Source organism: Gopherus evgoodei, chromosome 4 (assembly GCF_007399415.2).
Source record: "Gopherus evgoodei ecotype Sinaloan lineage chromosome 4, rGopEvg1_v1.p, whole genome shotgun sequence".
Taxonomy (NCBI): Eukaryota; Metazoa; Chordata; order Testudines; family Testudinidae; genus Gopherus; species Gopherus evgoodei.
In genome coordinates, this window is record NC_044325.1 from 94,741,007 (window position 1) to 94,760,805 (window position 19,799).

The 19,799-nt window shown below is 41.3% G+C and overlaps 1 protein-coding gene across 2 annotated transcripts in view; it reads right to left on the minus strand.

Annotated features, from left to right (window-relative positions):
* The window catches only part of MPPED2 (metallophosphoesterase domain containing 2), a 141,617-nt gene that overhangs the window by 47,702 nt on the left and 74,116 nt on the right, over positions 1-19,799 (minus strand). For both annotated transcript variants that reach the window (XM_030560226.1, XM_030560227.1), the window contains exon 4: positions 6,980-7,205. In XM_030560226.1, the coding sequence (XP_030416086.1) occupies positions 6,980-7,205 (226 nt within the window). The remainder of the gene's footprint in view (positions 1-6,979; positions 7,206-19,799) is intronic.

The following is a 19,799-nucleotide window of genomic DNA, read 5'->3' on the forward strand; positions in this document are numbered from 1 at the left end:
GTTTGGGTCTGAAGGCTCTGCTCTCTGTCCCTCCGGCTTCCCAGCTGCCCTCAGTGGCTGGGTGTCCCCAGGCATCTTGGGCTTGATGATCCCAATGTTTTGCTGGCTGGTTTCTCCAGTGCTCAGCCCCTCGGTAGTGGTCTCCCCATTCAGCACACTCTTGATCTCCCCCCTCCCCCCACTTGTAGATTCTTCTAGCCCTTGGGTCCCAATTCTCCTGCTAGTCCACTCAGCCTGCATTGCTCTCCTCCCTCTCATTTTGCTTCTGTTGCTCTTCTCCACACTGACTGTGACCCCAAGCTCTCAACTGCTTCCTAGCTCTCTCATGGTATGGCTACACTGAGATAAAAAACCTGCAGCACTACGTTTTAGAGCCTGGGTCAGCTGACTTGGGCTCATGCGGCTTGGGCTATAGGGTTAAAAATGGCAGGGTAGATGTTTGGACTCATGCTGGAGCCTGGGCTCTATGCTGCTATTTTTATCTCCACAGCCTGACCCCTCTAAGCCTGAGTCAGCTGACCTGATTTACTGCAGTGTAAATATACCCTCAGTAACCTCTTTCCTGGGATTTGAGGTACACCATCTACTGTTGCAACTCCCGCACTCCTCAAGTAAGCCACTCAGACACACATGCCCCACCTAATTTCCCCTTTCTGGACGAGCTGGCGAGTGGATTTTTAGGGCTCCTGCCCTAGGTATTATAATTTCTCAATACATCAACAGCACAATCTCTTTTTTTCCCCTCTACCCTAGACCACTATGAATGGGATGGCTTAATTAACAGGAACTGCCCTGGTAGTGACAGAAGGTAAGAAAGGGGAAAAATAAGGCCCATGAGCGCTGAAGTTACATGGAAAGAATTATTAAACCGAGCACTGCCCTCTATCATAGAGTTTAATCCTATGAGGAACTGAGCACCTCTGGACTGGTGCTAAGGGCCTTCAGCTCCCATTGAAGTTGATATTCTCCAGAGGTGCGCTGAGCTCCTCTCAGGATTAGATCCTTATAGACGTGGTGTGGAAATATCAGAATCTGTAGTAATCTAAGCAGTGCCTGCTTCTCTTGAACGTCTTGCTGGGTGCAAATGTTCTGAGCTGCTCAATGAGATACAACTTCGTACCACTGCATACAAATGCCACGTGGACTCATGTGCTGCTGCAGCACTCAGCAAGACGAAAAAGAACTATTTCTGGACAGCTACCAACTGGAAGAAAAGCACACACACACACACACACCCCTACTTTGTGGTTTTTGTAAATGCAACTTTCATTTTATAACAACTTTGTTCTTGATCAGATCATGCACACACTTATCAACAGCGGTCTCTCGTAATCTATTAACCCCTGGAGCACTACCTCTGATGCACATTCTGTCTCCACTAATTGTTGTATAGCATTTACTGTGCTTCATGAAAATGTTTAAGGAATCTTAGATGCATGGCATGTTACCTTTGTTGTTTGGTTGACCACTCATTGAACACTCATGGAGCAGTGAAGAGATTAATAATTAGTCCAAATCCTGTCCACACACCAACACAAACACAGAGGTGTGAGGAATGTTGTTGATGGTTTTTCATTTCAACAACATGTCATCTGCAAGCAGGCATGGTTTGTAAATTACACTAGAACTGAATTATCTGCAAGTACTTACTCCTTAGTCAGGCAATATTCCCACTGAAGTAAAGTCCTACTGTAAACAGAATAAGCATTACATGATTTGGCCAAATGTATAGAGGTAGAGCATTTTGAAAACGGTTAGTTTGCTGCTGGCTGGAGTCTTATTAAAAGCGGTTAGGAGACAATGCATTTTAAAATGATCTGCATTACAGTCTTTTTTAATTTGTTGTTGTTAAAAAGTAAATGGAGGCTAAGTTAGAAGTGAATTTGATCTCAGGGAGACTGAACAGAAATCTGCGACACTCCCAAAGAGGCAAAAATATAAACAAACGCCCCTGTAATTCTAGACCTGGGGGAATACATTCTTCGATCTTATAATGAGAGAGCTGAAGGACAAATGCCAAGAAAAATGAAATAGGAGCCTGTGCCTTTAAACACAACCACATTACAGCAGTGTGTCTATTTGTTTAACACACACACAGAAGACCTTATTCTTTGCCAATACTATTCCCAACTGCTGACTTCTACTGAATAAATGCTGGAATTCCTGAAAGACTGTGCAGCACCAATATAATTTTCCAATCTCCCTTTCTATTCCCCAATGCTAATAGCAAGGAGGAACTTTATTGCTGAGCATGGCAATTTCGGTTCTTTTTTCACTTTTTTTTTAGGCCCAAGTTAATTACCAAGTAAGACTATGAAAATAAAAGAAATGAGACTCATTCTACCCATCAGTATATCTGAATCCTATCATGTGAGTTGCCAATTGGTTTTCTAATCCTCGCACTCAATATCGGCTGTTAATTTGCTCGCTATTTCAAGAACTTGAATACTGTCAGCAAAATCCACGATGCATTGCAAAACTTATAATTGGAAAAAAATCTGATGCTTTTCTGACAGGGTAAACACAAAGTATTAAAGCACTGATCGGAACAAGGAAGCTGTAACAAACCAGTAGCTATTTGTACTAAAATATAATTGTAAATGCAGTGGAGAAATAAACATGCTCAGTTTCAACTCTTGTTACTGAAATATGTGCAAAATTAAGCCAAATGATGGTGTGAATCCAGCAATTTTATACCAGATTTACACACACACACACACACACAGAAGAGAGGAGAAAAATATTGTATTTTAAAGGAGATGACTGAACTGTGTGGTGTTGTTTTTCAACCTCTCTTGGCCTTTTCAAGGTCACATTATCTATGCCAATTAAAATTTTGCTTCCAAAAAAAAAAAAATAAGGCACTTCCTCCAGAGTTACTAAAAAAAGCAAATGAAAGCCTTTGTTCTCAGAGGTGAGCTGTAGTGAGCTGTTTGTTCCTGACCTCTGGATCACCCTATGGATCAAATTCCTGGACATAGGAAAAACCCACTAACATTCATTAAAAGCAACTGGGAGGCCAGCTTTGTGTTTCTGTTCTTGAGACCTGACCAAGCTACTACTTGACAAAGGTGCAGGATATTGCTGAACAATGCAGCTGTTCCTGTTGGGAGGGGAAAGGATTTTCCCAGCTCAGATGCCGGAGAGCCCCAAAAAAAACAGATTTACATGCTGCCCGCTTTACTGGACACCTCAATGTCTGAGGCATCTGACTGTGAAAATAAAAGAGTTTTAAGAGTGAAATCATTAAATATCAATTATAAAGTTCAAAGAGATTTATTTATTTATTTTGTACTGGCTAGCTATTAAGACCTAAACTCATACTCGTTGTAATATTCCTGTTGAAATCGTTAGGAGTTTTGCCTGCATAAGGAGCTATACAATCAGATATTTCTCCACTAACTAAACCAGGTCCAGAGGGCAAAGACAGTAGGAAGTGAAAGGAGGCAGATTGTAGAAGTAGATTGTTGTCTACAAACTAAATGGAAAATCTTTACCCATGTTATTTCTTCAACGTGCATCAACCAGTCTCCTAGTTAGGGTGTGAAAATGGCAGTTACATCCCCAGCCTCTGAAAGTAGGAGTTCAACAAGCAACTTTAGCATGTCTGACGCTTGCTAAGGAGGAGTCTTTCACTTTTCAGGGGCTGACGTTCCAAAACTTTCAACATCTCTGCAGCTAATGCCATTTAATATCCCAGACCCATCAGGCTACATTCAAATTTTCTGCACCTCAAAGACTGTTGATATGCTCCACTGCACTCTCCAATTGCAAATACACAAGAATGCTCCTGTGTGTTGTAAGTTATTTTCTACATACAAATTCTACTAAATTGTAAGTTAGGAGGCACTACTTGAATTCTCTTAGGTCTTTAGAAAGCTTTCAGATGTACCATGAGTAATAACATGTAATGAATATGGACTGATATTTCTTTCCCATAGATACACTCAGTTGGCAATTTACATTTTCTAAATAGATAGATGAGTTATAACCAGTTTTCCCAGTCTGATGGCAATTACTTCTTAGAAACCTCTGACAGGTTGAAACCCTCAGAACTGCAGATGTTATTCTTAGTTTGGTTCCTCTTCTTAAATTAAAACCACTAGCTGTATCAGCAAACATGGATTTTTCCCTCTGGAAATATCATCTAAAATGCACACAAATCGAACTTGCCAACTTAGCTCAATTTACGTTGGAGTGTCTTTTGGTTTAATGCACTTGTGTTTCACCTCTGAGACAGAATTGTGTGTGTATTTTTATATATGCAGGTAAAAACCCTAACTGAGGTAAGCAGACATATAAAAACCCCCAGAGGTTTTGTCCTTTTGGGGTAATCTGAATTTGAACATTTAGGATAGTAGTTCAGGGTAAGGATGGAGGGTGGGGAGAATGCAGTATACCAGAAGAGCATAAAAGCTGAAAAAGTCTTTTTCCATCATTAAGGAACAGTCTCCTCTCTGTAAAATTTTGAACAACTGACTTTGGGCATCTGATGCACCTTTTCTCTTCTCTGAAGGAGCCACACAAAATGCAGAAATCTAATTGGATTTAATGCTTTCCCAGTAGCTGACACAAGAGGAAAGGGTGAAAGCTGCCATTTCAGCATCAGCAGTCAGCACCCTCCACACCAAGATAAGTAGACTCCCTAACCTAAAGAGTTACATCAATTTAAAATAGTTATCTCAGCTCAATTTCCCCATTCCCATTTGCCCTACACACATATTTACCACAATTCATCACAACTTGACACAAATTACAGATTTTGTTCAAGAGAGATTAGAGGAGTGTCCCAGGGTGGATGGAGCTCAGCTTTCCTTTCTGGCAAAGTATCCATTGCCATCCATGCATTTTGCACAAGGAAATTCCAGGATTAATGGGCTAAGGAGTCAGGTCATTATGAAATAAAGTTAAGTGGTTCAATGGCTTGTGCTGCTGGTTAGGAGAACCTTTGTTCCTTGATCAGTTGCCCCTTAATATTTCTTAATAAATTTCCAACCTTCACACATACAATATGCAAAATTTAAAGACTTCTGGATGCAGTTGGAAAAAATAGGCCATGGGCCACCATTATGGGTTCAGTAAACAAAGGCAAAAATCAGTACATCTATACATGTGCCGGAAGTGTATCATAGAGTCCACTATTGTAAAACACCAAGTCACATGTCCCTCAAGGCCTGTAGACCACATTTTCCTCTCTGGTCTCTCCAGTGGCAATAATCTTAATCTAGGTTAAGTAAAACCCATTTTTACTAATATGAAAGGATGTCTGTGAACATCAGAGGTTGTCTACAAATGCAAGCTTTCTGTCTAGAGCTCACACACGAGGAAGGAAGCTGTTCACCATGGTAATCTGCAGTTAACATTCCAGAGAGCTCACAGAGCTTTTAGCCCTCCAGCAACAGCCTCAAATCCATGTTACATTACCAAGGCCTTTATGTGCCCTTGTCTTCTTCAGTGAACTACCTATGGTTACTTTAGAAAAAAAGACTTTCAAATGTCTTTAAGAGATGTTCTTTATCTGAATTATGATCATCTCTATCAATTAGCAGACACTGTGAATCTAAGAGTATTTTTTAAAAACTAGGTAGCGTCAAGTTGATTTAAACTAGAAACGAAAGCCTATGACTTTTGAATTAAAAAAATCAGTAGCTTAAGTCAGGGGCATTGGACACAGAGTATGTCTATAAATTTCTCCCTTTCCACCTGGGTTGCCTGTAGCCAGCATTGTTGCATGTGGACTGTACAAGGGACACTGGTAGGAACTTCACCACCAGAGAGTAACTGAGCAAAGGTGCTGCCTATAAATTGCTAAGCAGCACTGTCCAGGTGAGCGAGGGAAGGATCTTCTCAAATATGCATAAGAAGCAACTGCAGAAATGCACATAATGCAGCCCCATTCTCTGGTGCAAAAAAACCCCCAGTCTCTCATTTAAAGTGAATCTGGTATCACTGAGTTACATGATATACCTGTATTAAGTCCATGCTAGAGGATGCACACTAATATCTAATCAGCTAAATCAACACAGAGGTTACTATTATAATTCCTACATATTTAACAATTATTAACATCAGTGAGACTCAATTTTGTGGCATAGGCATAACAGTTTTCCTTACTGTGCTAACTGAATTCAAGAAGTACCAAGATCCTACATCTAAATAGCCAGGCAATATGATGCAACAACAGATTGAAAGAGCAGTGGTCAGATAAAGGAGGTGGCATTTTAAAAACTCAGTTCAAGGTATCTTCAGTACAGAACTGTAGACAGCTATAGTCAGCATCTTCCTGAGTTTGTTCAGCACAGGACCTCAACTCTGATCTCTACCACACTAAGGTCAGTCAAGAGCAACATTGATAGCAATGGACTTACAGTGGTATCACTGAGGTCAGAATTAGGCTCAAAGTCTAATGATCAAAATTCTGAGAACAAAGAAGAACAGACAAATTTTCAGTATTCCTCAGTAGCAAGATAAAAAAATAGAGATTAAGGAACCAACTTTAAAATGGTCCCATACTGATCTAAGTTTTTACAAGTGTAAATGACTACACAACACACAAGACAGTGGAGACTCAGGTTTTAGGGACTGAATTCTGCCCTCGCTGACACCTATGCTAGCCCACTGAATTCATGGGAACTACATGAAAACAGAGAAGAGCAGAATTTGTCCACGAGTTTCCAGTAATCGAACAGCAGGCAGAATGGATATAGATCACAACTCTTCTTTTCTTGCTCTGCTCACTCTTTTACTCACACAAACAAATAATTATGTTTATCTTGCTGCATAAAATCTTTACCACTACAATTAAAGCAACACTGTCTGTGTTTTCATAGCTGTTCACAATGCAAGGTTTACTGAAAGATACAGTACGGTTCTGCACACCAGCTCAACAAAGCAGGACTCATTGCATTTTCAATGGCAGTAACTCTTGCTGTGGTTGAAAAAACAAATATAAGCACAGAAAGTTTAAATGGGGACTTACCATGGGGCACCGTATATTCGGAATCCTTTAACTGTTACCTCTGAATCTTGCAAGTAAATACTGTTTGTCAGGAGTGACTGAACATTGTCAAAGTCCTCCGGTTTCAATTTGGACACAGAGGGAAAGCGGTAGTAATCCTGTTTAACAAGGTCTGCCATGAATTCCTTATCAAATGTCAGTTCATGATTCCCAGCAATCACTATTTTATATTCATATGGCAGGCTTCCTGAAATAACAAAAAGAGCACTTAATTAGCACATTTGCTTCCCACACCAGCATAGCCGGCAAAATAAGTAGACAGCGAACACTGACAGAATTAAATACACAGGATCTGTGTGTATCTCCATGGGCAGCGAACGTTATTAATGCTGCTTCTTTTTCTCTGAATGAAATTTTGTTAAAATGTAAAGTAATGTCACACAAAGAAATGTCATAACCAAAGGCACGTACTGCAAAATGAAACAAAACAAGCTGGCAGGCATGCAGACAGATCCTCAGCTGGTGTAAATCAGCTCAGCTCCACAGGATTGAATGGAGATACAACAGCTCTGAACATCTGGCATACTATCTGTTAGTACATGGGACTAGCTGGAAGTCAGCAATACTGGGTTCCAGTCTATTATGCAGTGAGACATAATGAATGAATGTTTGTAAAGAGCTCAAAGGAAAGGTTCTACACTCTGTATATATTAGGTAGGATTACTTATTAAAGGTATATTTTACGAGAGTTTAAGGATTCCGAAATACCCATTAAGCAATTTATGCCCATGCTCTACCTTGTTCTACACAGTACCAGTCCACTTATGATGGACTCTCATTTTATTATTATTCTTATTATTTGTGTTATGGTAGCGCCTAATTGAGATCAGGGCTCCACCCTGAGACAGATGCTGTATAAGCATATGGTGATACAGTCATTACCCGGAACGGCTTACCAGCCAAATGGACAAGACAGATAAAGGGAGGGAGAAAGGAACTGAGGCACAGAGAGCCTATCTTTAAAATGAGGATAATAGTATTTTCTAAGGGCCTAATCCAAAGCTCACTGAAGTCAATGGGACTGGCCCCTAAGGACAGATTTTCAAGGGTTCAGCATCCCCAGTTGGTGCCAGATTTAAAAAAAACAAAGCAAAAAAAATGTTGCAAATAAGATCATTTATTTCAGTGCTTTAACAAAAGCTGAGTTCTTTTTAAAAAATCTGATTTAAAGCAGTTCGCCAAAAATCACACAGAAAACTCTTAGAGCTGGGAATTGGCCTCTGATCTCCAGTCCAAATGCAGCGCCTTAACCACAAGCCATCTTTCTTCTCTTATAGAAACTCATTTAGCTTAGTGAACGTTCCTAATGATCACTAGGGGAATGATTTCACAAAGGTGATTGGTTCCTTACAAATACCATAGATTAGATAGCCCAATAGATAGCCACCTCTTCTTACTGTTCTTGGCCCTATTTGGTTGTACAAACTGTGAAGGAAAGACTAATATTCTATACTTATGAATACTATTCTAATAAGTATCAGAGGGTAGCCATGTTAGTCTGGATCTGTAAAAGTAGCAAAGAATCCTGTGGCACCTTATAGACTAACAGACGTTTTGGAGCATGAGCTTTCGTGGGTGAATACCCACTTCCTCAGATGCATGTAATGGAAATATCCAGGGGCAGGTATATATATATGTGTGCTAGCAAGCAAGCTAGAGATAACGAGGTCAGTTCAATCAGGGAGGATGAGGCCCTGTTCTAGCAGTTGAGGTGTGAAAACCAAGAGAGGAGAAACTGGTGCTGTAATTGGCAAGCCATTCACAGTCTTTGTTCAATCCTGAGCTGATGGTGTCAAATTTGCAGATGAACTGAAGCTCAGCAGTTTCTCTTTGAAGTCTGGTCCTGAAGTTTTTTTGCTGCAGGATGGCCTGTAGGAGAGCACTTCAACCTCCCTGGCCACACTATAGCAGACCTTAAGGTGGCCATCCTGCAGCAAAAAAACTTCAGGATCAGACTTCAAAGAGAAACTGCTGAGCTTCAGTTCATCTGCAAATTTGACACCATCAGCTCAGGATTGAACAAAGACTGTGAATGGCTTGCCAATTACAGCACCAGTTTCTCCTCTCTTGGTTTTCACACCTCAACTGCTAGAACAGGGCCTCATCCTCCCTGATTGAACTGACCTCGTTATCTCTAGCTTGCTTGCTAGCACACATATATATATACCTGCCCCTGGATATTTCCATTACATGCATCTGAGGAAGTGGGTATTCACCCACGAAAGCTCATGCTCCAAAACGTCTGTTAGTCTATAAGGTGCCACAGGATTCTTTGCTACTTTTATTCTAATAAGGACACTACAGCCCCAATTCTTTAGTCTTTGCACTCCTGAAACTCGCACTGAAGAAATACAGGATTTCTTGCCAGCACTATCCCCCATAAACACACACAACTTTCCTATTTCAAAATTTGGTTTGCAAATAAAATCAAAAAGCCTACTTGAAAAATAATTAGAGAAATGTTTGTGATAGTCAGACTAACTTTACTCCAATGGGGCTTATGGGGAAAGAGTGAAAATTCTCTTCCTTTCAATATTTATGGCAAGGAAATGGGAGTTCAGCAGGATTTTTATGCAAACATTTCCTGATCAAAATCCGTTAATTCTGGGTAGAAAAATAAAAAGCTATGATGTCCACTCCCCCCCAAACACTAGACATCTTCATAGATTCCTAATATCTGAACAAAATGCAAATCATACATATTAATAATTCTCTGTGGTGCAGCATTAGACTAAAAGCTGGGTGAGATGCTACTGGGCATTTGTCACTCCTCTGCAGTTTATGCCCCATTCCCTCCTCCCTCTTTCCCATCTCTGTCACATGCTGCTCTGCAATTCATTTTATTTAAAAACTAGAAATAATAGGTACCTACAATTCCAGCTCTCTGTGACTCCTGGGCACAAGTAAAATTGCTATTTTCTTCTCTCTCAGGAAACAGAAAAGATACCACTGACATGAAATCTGATACACTTGTCATAATTATCAATCCCCACAAACCAAGCTAGATTTGGTGAAATTCTTAAGAGAGGGTTGGGACACCATTCCTGCCCATCCTGGCTAATAGCCATTCATGGACCTATCTTCCATGAATCTATCTAGCTCCCTTTTGAACCCCGTTATAGTTTTGGCCTTCACAACACCCTCTGGCAAGCAGTTCCAGAGGTTGACAGTGTGTTGCGTGAAAACATACTTTCTTGCGTTTGTTTTAAATCTCCTACCTATTAATTTCATGTGGTGGCCCCTTGTTCTTGTATTGTGAGAAGGAGTAAATAACACTTCCTTATTTATTTTCTCCACACCACTCGTGATTTTATAGACCTCTATCATATCCCCCCTCCTTAGTTACCTCTTTTCCAAGATGAAAAGTCCCAGTCTTATTAATCTCTCCTCTTACAGAAGCCGTTCCATACCCCTAATCATTTTTGTTGCCCTTTTCTGAACCTTTTCCAATTCCAAATATCTTTTTTGAGATGGGGCAACCACATCTGCATGCAGTATTCAAGGTGTGGGCATACCATGGATTTATATAGAGGCAACAAAATATTTTCTGTCTTATTATCTATCCTTTTCTTGATGATTCCCAACATTCTGTTCGCTTTTTTGACTGCTGCTGCACATTGAGTGGATGATTTCAGAAAACTATCCACAATGACTCTAAGATCTCTTTCTTGAGTGGTAACACCTAATTTAGACCCCATCACTCTATATGTATAGTTAGGATTAGGTTTTCCAATGTGCATTATTTTGCATTTATCAACATTAAATTTCATCTGCCATTTTGTTGCCCTATCACCCAGTTTTGTGAGATCCTTTTGTAGCTCTTCGCAGTCTGCTTGGGACTTAATCCCATTCTTAAATTTATTAAGATTCAACTTTAATCTAGTGAGGTTGTCTGCCCCTGCTACTACCAGGAGATTGTTCCAGAACCTCACTCCTGTGATGGTTAGAATCTTCTTCCAATTTCTAGTATGAATTTGTTCACGCTCATTGTGCCAACACTGTCCTTTAGTTTAAATAGCACTTCTCCCTCCCTGGTGTTTACCACGTCCCGTCCCCAATGTATCTATAGATAGCAATCATATCCCTACTCAGTCTTCATTTTGCATACCTATTTTTATATAGTGCTTTTCATCAGTAGATCACAAAGTGCTTCACAATCTTTAATGTATTTGTCCTCATAACACACCTGTGAGGGAGATAAGTAGTATTATCCCCATTTTACAGATGGGGAACTGAACCACAGAGAGGCTAAGGTTTGAATCTACAAAGGTACGTAGGTGCCTATCCCCCCAGATTCAGATGCCTAAGTCCCATTTTTAGGCCCCACTGCAATCCACAAAACTCCTGCTCAGGTGCTGCCTAACTCTGCACCAAAACTCACTTGTTTTTGCAGTAGAAGTTCCCTAGGCACCCATGTTTCTGCCTCTGGGCATTTGTGATACTGGCAGAGGGCATGGGTGTGCACAGAGTTTTACAGGGATCCCCTGAGTCAGTTATATGCATAATAATTCAACAAAGGCATATGAAGTCTCTACTGAGATCCAGTAACACACTGGTTGGCATAACCACTGCAACATGTATATAAGGATAATATGAAAGGAGGTACTTGCCTATGCTGGAAAATAAGTTCTTAAGGTGTGAAAGTTAAAGCAGGGCACCAGAAGGTGAAAAGCGTGTTCCTTTCCGATAAGACGCTTATCTGTCTGGTTACATGCAAATTGGGTATCGTATACCTCACAAGAGATACCTATTTACATACTAAGCCCCTCAGCTAATCAACATTGAGAAACTGACAAGAGACTGCTAAAGCTATAGGAAGGAACACACAGCAGGAGAGTGTCTGGTTTATGAATAAAGATCAAAGGACTCTTTTGCCATATCTAGGGTTGCAAAGAGACACCCTGATATCTTTCACTTGGGAAGTAAGCTGACAGTGGGCTTGCTTTCTGGCTGTAATAGGCTGGAAGGATTTGGGGTGAGCTTTTGCTCTTATGACAGAACAATGTCCTATTAGTTAAGTTTAGGCTCTAGTACACGTGCTATGATTTCATTTCAAATGTAACCCTTCAATGCCAGTATTTCTGCTTGCTATCACTTGAATCCCTGTTCTTTGTTAAATAAACTTCTACTTGCTTTCTCTATAAACAAATCTCAGTGCTGTGTGTTAAGCAGAACTGTGTTCTGTACTGTAACTGGTAAGCTGTGATGTACTGTTCCTTTGTGAACAGAGGAATTCTGTGACCATCCAGTGGATCAGGAACTGGGAGATGCTTGGAGCACTCAGGGATTGAAGCGTGCCCTATCGCTAAACTGTAAAGAGATAATGGAGCCTGTGGTGGCCTAGAGGGGAGTGCTTGTGTTGCCAGAGGCTGCTAGAGTTGGGGAGCTCACCACAGTAAGAACAGAAAGGCTTCCTCACACTAAAAGTAAGTACAAGTGAGGTGCGTCACAACTCTGAGTATCCCCAGAAAGCATCACAGCGTGCACACTGCTACTTCACTCTAGGTGTCTGAACACCTATCTCCTGCCTAAATCCCAGTGCAATCCATGAACTAGGGGAAGGCAGGCATTCCTCTGCTTAACTTGCCTGTGAAGCCTGATCCAGGAGGCACTTTCAAAGGTTGCCTACCTCCACGCAAAACAGAAGGAGGAGAAGCTCACTTTAGCTCAGTTGTTAGGATACTCAACCAGGATGTGGGAGACCAGTAGTTCAAATCCCTGCTCTGCCTGATGAGAAGGGATTTGAACTGGGATCTGTCAGGTCAGTGCCCTACTCCCTTGGCTACAGAGTCTCACTCTTCGTTGCCCAATTATTGAATTAAAGTATAGCAACTTCAAGAGGAGAGATTGAGGGGACTAACCTCAGTATACGCCTTACATCCAGTCTGTTTTGTGCAAAGGTAAGCTGCCTCTGAGAAAGCCTACAGGCTCAGGCCCTTCACATAAGTTAAACAGCAGAGTGCCCGTCTTCCCCTGGGTTTATGGATCTCTAGCAGAGATAGGCACCTATCTCCATGAGAGGGGCAGGGCTTAGCATACATCCTTCTCATTGGCATCTCCACTGGCTCCTCCTCCCCATCCCCACTGTGCTGGCTTTGTGAATTACATTCTACGGTGCCTATTTCTCCCAATATATTGTGTAGGGTACTTAGGCGCTGTGGATTGCAGTGTTGTTCCTGTGATTTTCTAGTGCTCAGAAGTCAGGGATTGTGACACTGAGCATCCCAATGCCTAAGTGTAGTGTACTAAGACTGTATTGTGATATCATGGACACTGAAATGTACATCCACATCTGACAGTGAAGCAAGCATGCCATGGTACATTGTATAGCACACCCTCAAGATGCTAGCTTGATTAGTAATTAGTTATGGGCCCGGTTGTATTTGCTTGCAGTCTTTAAATGGTGTACACTTCTTTTTTTAAAATGGATCAGGATGAATGTGCTTCATTCTATCTTTAATCATTCATGGGACAGTACTTGCTGTGTGTTAAGTACATTTAAATGCTTAAATATTTTCATTATGTACCACAAACCTGAATTTGCTCCATAATCTCTTGACTTTAGATTCTGCCAGATTTCTTTTTCCTTTTCTGATGGGTAGGGGCATAGAAGGAGGCTCAGAAGACGGGGGCGGCGGGGGGGGGGGAAGGGGAATTTTGCTCTTTAAAAAAAAAATTAAAAAAAACCCACCTCCCACCCCCAACGTACATATAACTAAATCTGCTGAAAGCCAGCACAGGCCCATGAAAAGTGGAGGCAGTCCATCCATTGCTTTCCCCTTCCCCTAGGAAACTATATATAGTATTATTCAGAGTAATACATTACCTCTAATCAGATTATGTATTTGTACATCTTATTCAAGTTATCCCCTCCTGAAAGGGCCCCAATCAAGTAAAACATTCATTCATTCTCTGTGATACAACTTCTGAAATATTCTGGCATGTTTTCTTTTGGCAACAGTGCCCTTCGTCTATATTCTGCTTACCTTTTATGTTTTCTATGGAAGCATAAGCACAGTCACACACTAATCTCCTACTCAATGGTATTTTAGTTTTCCTCTTGCCTACATTAATCTTTATGTAGCCACATTCCAGTTGTTTGGTGGCTCGGTGCAGGGTAGCACAGTGCAAGCTTTGATGGGCATTTCCACATTTTTTCTTTATATCATACATGCTAATGTAATACAGTAGTTCAGGAAAACAGTAATTCTTCTTATTCTCAATTATTCCATGAAACTGCTGGGTGGGGAGGGATCCATTCCCAAGCTGTGGAAGATGCCTGATGCGTTTGTTGGAGTGAGCACTTCAAAACCCCCAGTCGCAGACACACAAAGTGACAGTAAAGTCTCATTTTAAACCATTCATCCAGTTTCCAGATTAGGCCACAACTGCAGCTGCTGAGTGTATGCATGTGAAATCTTAACAGGAGAAGGATTAAAAGGAAGCTGCTGTCCCACTGGAAAGGAGTTTATGATGGAGATATTCAAACATCAGTCACTCTACAACTTCCAAAATCAAACAGCCATGTCAATGTGCCAAAATATATTACTTGGGCCAATTACATCCTTGAATATCTGCATGCAATGGAAGCTGTGCACATCCCAGGGCAGAATTTAATCCATGACTAGCGAATTACTGTAATAGCTATGAAGGCTTCTCTCTTCCTAAATATGACAGTTCAGTGGCATTCTTGCTCAGAGAAGAACATTACCGATAAGAGTAAGTCAGTCAGTTTCAGGCTCACAAATAATTTTTTATACTTCCTCCACCCAGCAGTTGCCACCAAAATATGACTTTGAAATTCAGGATTACACTGAAGATATGTGCCTCTCCTAAAGAAACTGGTTTTGCAAGATTAACTTTAAATACTTAAACGGCCAGATTTTTACTATGTGATTTAGCCAGGGGTTCCAAAACCTCAACCTAATGTCGCACCAAATAATTCTCTTTAAGTTTCTGCTTCATAAGAGCTTGATCCTGGAAGCCCATACTCACCCAAACTGTCTTTTCTGTTTTCAGTGGGGCTACTCAGAAAAGTAAAGATTTACTCTATATATGGCATTATAAAAGATAGAATGTGATTGGCTATGAGATTTAACTATTCATGTCCTTGTTAGAAGCAAAAATGCCAGATCTTCTTAGTCAACTGTTCAAAAATATAACAATAATTATAACATGGTTGAGAAGTGCAGTGACTCCAGATCTCCACACTGTCATAAAAGCCACATTGCCTTCAACTTCATGCTTCAGGCATTTGGGGTAGTTGCACACTTTGCTATTTGTTGTTCTTACTTTTGATTGATTACATGGAAATGGAGCTTTACTGCTGTCTACTGTAGTACATAACATTGTAAATGTATTTCAGTCACAGATATTTGACTCCTGTCTTCTCATTTTTACAACTCCTTCAGTGCCTTTCATCTAAGGATCTCAACATGTATTACAAGCACTAATTAACTAAGCCACCAACACCTCCATCAAGTAGGTAAGTATTATCATGCCCACTTTACAGATGGGCAAACTGCAGCACAGACTGGTTAAGGGAGTTGCCTGTGGTCATACAATGAATCAGAGTCTGAGACTCTCAATTCCCTGTTGGAGTTGCAGCTAGCAAGAGATGTTAAGAGTAACAAGAAAGGTTTCTTCAGCTATGTTAGCAACAAGAAGAAAGTCAAAGAAAGTGTAGGCCTCTTACTAAATGAGGGAGGCAACCTAATGACAGAGGATATGGAAAAAGCTAATGTACTCAATGCTTTTTTTGCCTCTGTCTTCACAAACAAGGTCAGCTCCCAGACTGCTGCACTGGGCAGCACAGTATGGGGAGAAGGTGACCAGCCTTCTGTGGAGAAAGAAGTGGTTCTGGACTATTTAGAAAAACTGGACGAGTACAAGTCCATAAGGCCAGATGCGCTGCATCCAAGGGTGCTAAAGGAGTTGGTGGATATGATTGCAGAGACATTGGCCAATATTTTTGAAAACACATGGTGAACGGGGGAGGTCCCGGATGACTGGAAAAAGGCTAATGTAGTGCCCACCTTTAAAAAAGGGAAGGAGGAGGATCCGCGGAACAACAGGCCAGTCAGCCTCACCTCAGTCCCTGGAAAAATCATGGGGCAGGTCCTCAAAGAATCAATTCTGAAGCACTTAGAGGAGAGGAAAGTGATCAGGAACAGTCAGCATGGATTCACCAAGGGCAAGTCATGCTTGACTAACCTAATTGCCTTCTATGAGGAGATAACTGGCTCTGTGGATGAGGGGAAAGCAGTGGATGTGTTATTCCTTGACTTTAGCAAAGCTTTTGACACAGTCTCCCACAGTATTCTTGCCAGCATGTTAAAGAAGTATGGGCTGGATGATTGGACTATAAGGTGGATAGAAAGCTGGCTAGATCGTCGGGCTCAATGGGTAGTGATCAACAGCTCCATGTCTAGTTGGCAGCCAGTTTCAAGTGGAGTGCCCCAAGGGTTGGTCCTGGGGCTGGTTTTGTTCAATATCTTCATTAATGATCTGGAGGATGGCGTGGACTGCACTCTCAGCAAGTTTGCAGATGACACTAAACTTGGAAGAGTGGTAGATACTCTTAGGGATAGGGACAGGATACAGAGGGACCTAGACAAATTAGAGGACAGGGCCAAAAAAATTCTGATGAGGTTCAACAAGGATAAGTGCAGAGTCCTGCACTTAGGATGGAAGAATCCCATGCACTGTTACAGACTCGGGATCGAATGGCTAGGAAGCAGTTCTGCAGAAAAGGACCTAGGGGTTACAGTAGAGGAGAAGCTGGATATGAGTCAACAGTGTGCCCTTGTTGCCAAGAAGGCTAATGGCATTTTGGGCTGTATAAGTAGAGGCATTGCCAGCAGATCGAGGGATGTGATCATTCCCCTCTATTCGACATTGGTGAGGCCTCATCTAGAGTACTGTGTCCAGTTTTGGGCCCCACACTACAAGAAGGATGTGGAAAAGCTGGAAAAAGTCCAGCGGAGGGCAACAAAAATGATTAGGGGGCTGGAGCACATGACTTATGAGGAGAGGCTGAGGGAAGTGGGATTGTTTAGTCTGCAGAAGAGAAGGATGAGGGGGGATTTGATAGCTGCTTTCAACTACCTGAAAGAGGGTTCCAAAGAGGATGGATCTAGACTGTTCTCAGTGGTACCCAATGACAGAACAAGGAGTAATGGTCTCAAGTTGCAGTGGGGGAGGTTTAGGCTGGATATTAGGAACAACTTTTTCACTCAGAGAGTGGTGAAGCACTGGAATGGGTTACCTAGGGAGGTGGTGGAATGTCCTTCCTTACAGGTTTTTAAGGTCAGGCTTGACAAAGCCCTGGCTAGGATGATTTAGTTAGGAAATGATCCTGCTTTGAGCAGGGGGTTGGACTAGATGACCTCCTGAGGTCCCTTCCAACCCTGATATTCTATGGTTCTATGATTCTATGAACTACTACCTAGTGAAACAGAGCTTACAGATATGCAGAAGCAGCACGGAAGGTCTCCTGTAACTACAAAGAGGCTCAGAGATCAGCAGGGAAATCAGCAGATCACAGACATCCTTATAGACAGCCAGTTGTTCCTCTGTGCTGTTCCTTGCTATTGGGAGCAGAGCTCACCCAGCAGAAGGGTTGCCATTGGTGCCATCCCCCTCAATGAGGTGAGGGCAACAAATGCTGTGAAGCGGAACTTAATGTTGTTCTGAGCAGCCGTAATTCCTGGTAGATTGTCTGGTGGAAACTCCACTGGTTTTGGAGGTCAGTGTGAACAGCAGCTTCATCTCTTTCTCTTCTCTGCATGTGGCCATCCCTACCTCTCAAACTCACGATGCCTCAACCACATAATGGGGCCTTCTCTATTTTGAGAGACGGTGGGACAATGCCTCAAAAACTCTGCTTCCTCCTTCCACATGGAATGCATGGATGGATCAGACTCGTATCTCTGCCAGTTTTTATAATACATGCTAGATTCCCCACGCTGAATGGAACAACAATAGTTCTCTGTAAAACTTAGAATCCAAAGCAGGATAAAAGGAGCAAACATCTTTTCTTGGATTATACCAGCAATGAAAAAGCTCTGGCTGCTCTCAGAATAAATATCCCTCCCACTATCCCCTGCCCTGCAAAATAAAAAATCCTTTAATCAAATAATTAAAAAAAGAAAATGACAACTATATTGGCCAAACAAGCTAACAGCTTAACACACATTTCTAACCATTCACATACACATCTTGATGACATAAAAAGAACAGAACAACTCACAACAATAAAATAGTTCAAACAAAACATACATGAAAAATAGAAACACAAGGTCCAGGCATAGCCCCAGGCCACTGAAGACAGCCCAAGTCCCAAAACTCTGCAAATCTTCCTGCTGCAAAATATTCCACCAGGTTTTTTAGCCATCAGTTCACAAATGCCTTTTTAAAGCAACATTTGGTTTTGGAAGAGCGTGAAGGGAAAGAATAAAAACACATGGAAAATATATCAAGGTGGGCGAAAGAGTAAAAGTTTAACTGTTTTGCTTTATGCAAAGAAAACATCAGACCACAGTATAGAGAAAAGTGAAGGCTGAGATCCTTGGATTCCTGTGATAAATCTAAAGCTTGTACATAAAAGCTCCCCTTTGTTGAAAAGGTTGTTAGACACCACAGAAAAGAAATGTTATGTAAGTGCAAGCTCTGCCTCTGATCTTTCACTCTGTAACCATCAGGCTTCATTCATTTTCACAAGGCCTGACAGCTCTAGCGTTAATACTCACACTTGCTGATCGAGCCACACAGCAGGTTCAGACTGCTACCTTCTCCTCTGAAATTCATGCATTAGGGTTTCTTCCATGCTGGTAATGGAAAACCAAGTCTAAGAAACATTAAACACAAAAAACTACGTTACAATAATGCCAAGGTTGAGCCATAAACCCACAAAAGCAAGGAAATGCTGAGTGAATCTTTGTCTCATCACCCATAATTCAGTCCTCAACAGCTGAAGCACTGTAGCACTTAAGGCCTTCCATTAGAGTCCACAGCACTAGGAGATGTTACTTGACCTGTGTGGTCCCTGACCAGCAGTCTTATGCTGCAGAACCAGAGGTGCTCAACAGCAAATATTCCTATCCAGATATCTAGCCCATACAGAAGTAAAATATATTGTACAACAGTGACATGTAACATCACCAAGTGGAGAAGGACCCCTGAAACGGGGCCACACACACTGCAGCATCTAGTTACAAAGGGGCTGATTTAAGGATGCAGTGACAACAGTAACTTGGAAATTCCTTGCTTTTATGCATTTATGTCTCAACCATAACATTATTCTAATGTAACTGTTTGTGATTTATAGCCGGAGTTATTTTTGTTCAAAACAAAAAAAAAGTTAGTATGACAGTAAGATACAATCTTTTGTTTCACCATTGATGCCACAGCCTATTTACAGCTGCATTGAAATCAGTTATTTTTTACCTCTCGAGTTTGTTTGGAAGTTTGTTGGGATAATGGAATTGAAACTGTCTCTCTAATGGAGCCTAGTACGAGAAGGTTTTCACTGGATCTTATCAACTGGTGCACAGTATTTATTTATCCTGAAGTTGGAATACAAATTTGGCATTCTTTGAAAGCCGCAGCATGATTTTGTAGCTCAAAGTACTGCTAGTCTGAGTATTCAAAAGCCATGAGACAGCCCCCCAAAATCATGAGATTGGCTTAAAAATTATGGGATTTTAAAAAGAATACATTTGGAACTCTTTTTATTTGCCTGCTGGTGAGTGAGCCTTTAGGGTTAATGTTTTCAAGCTTT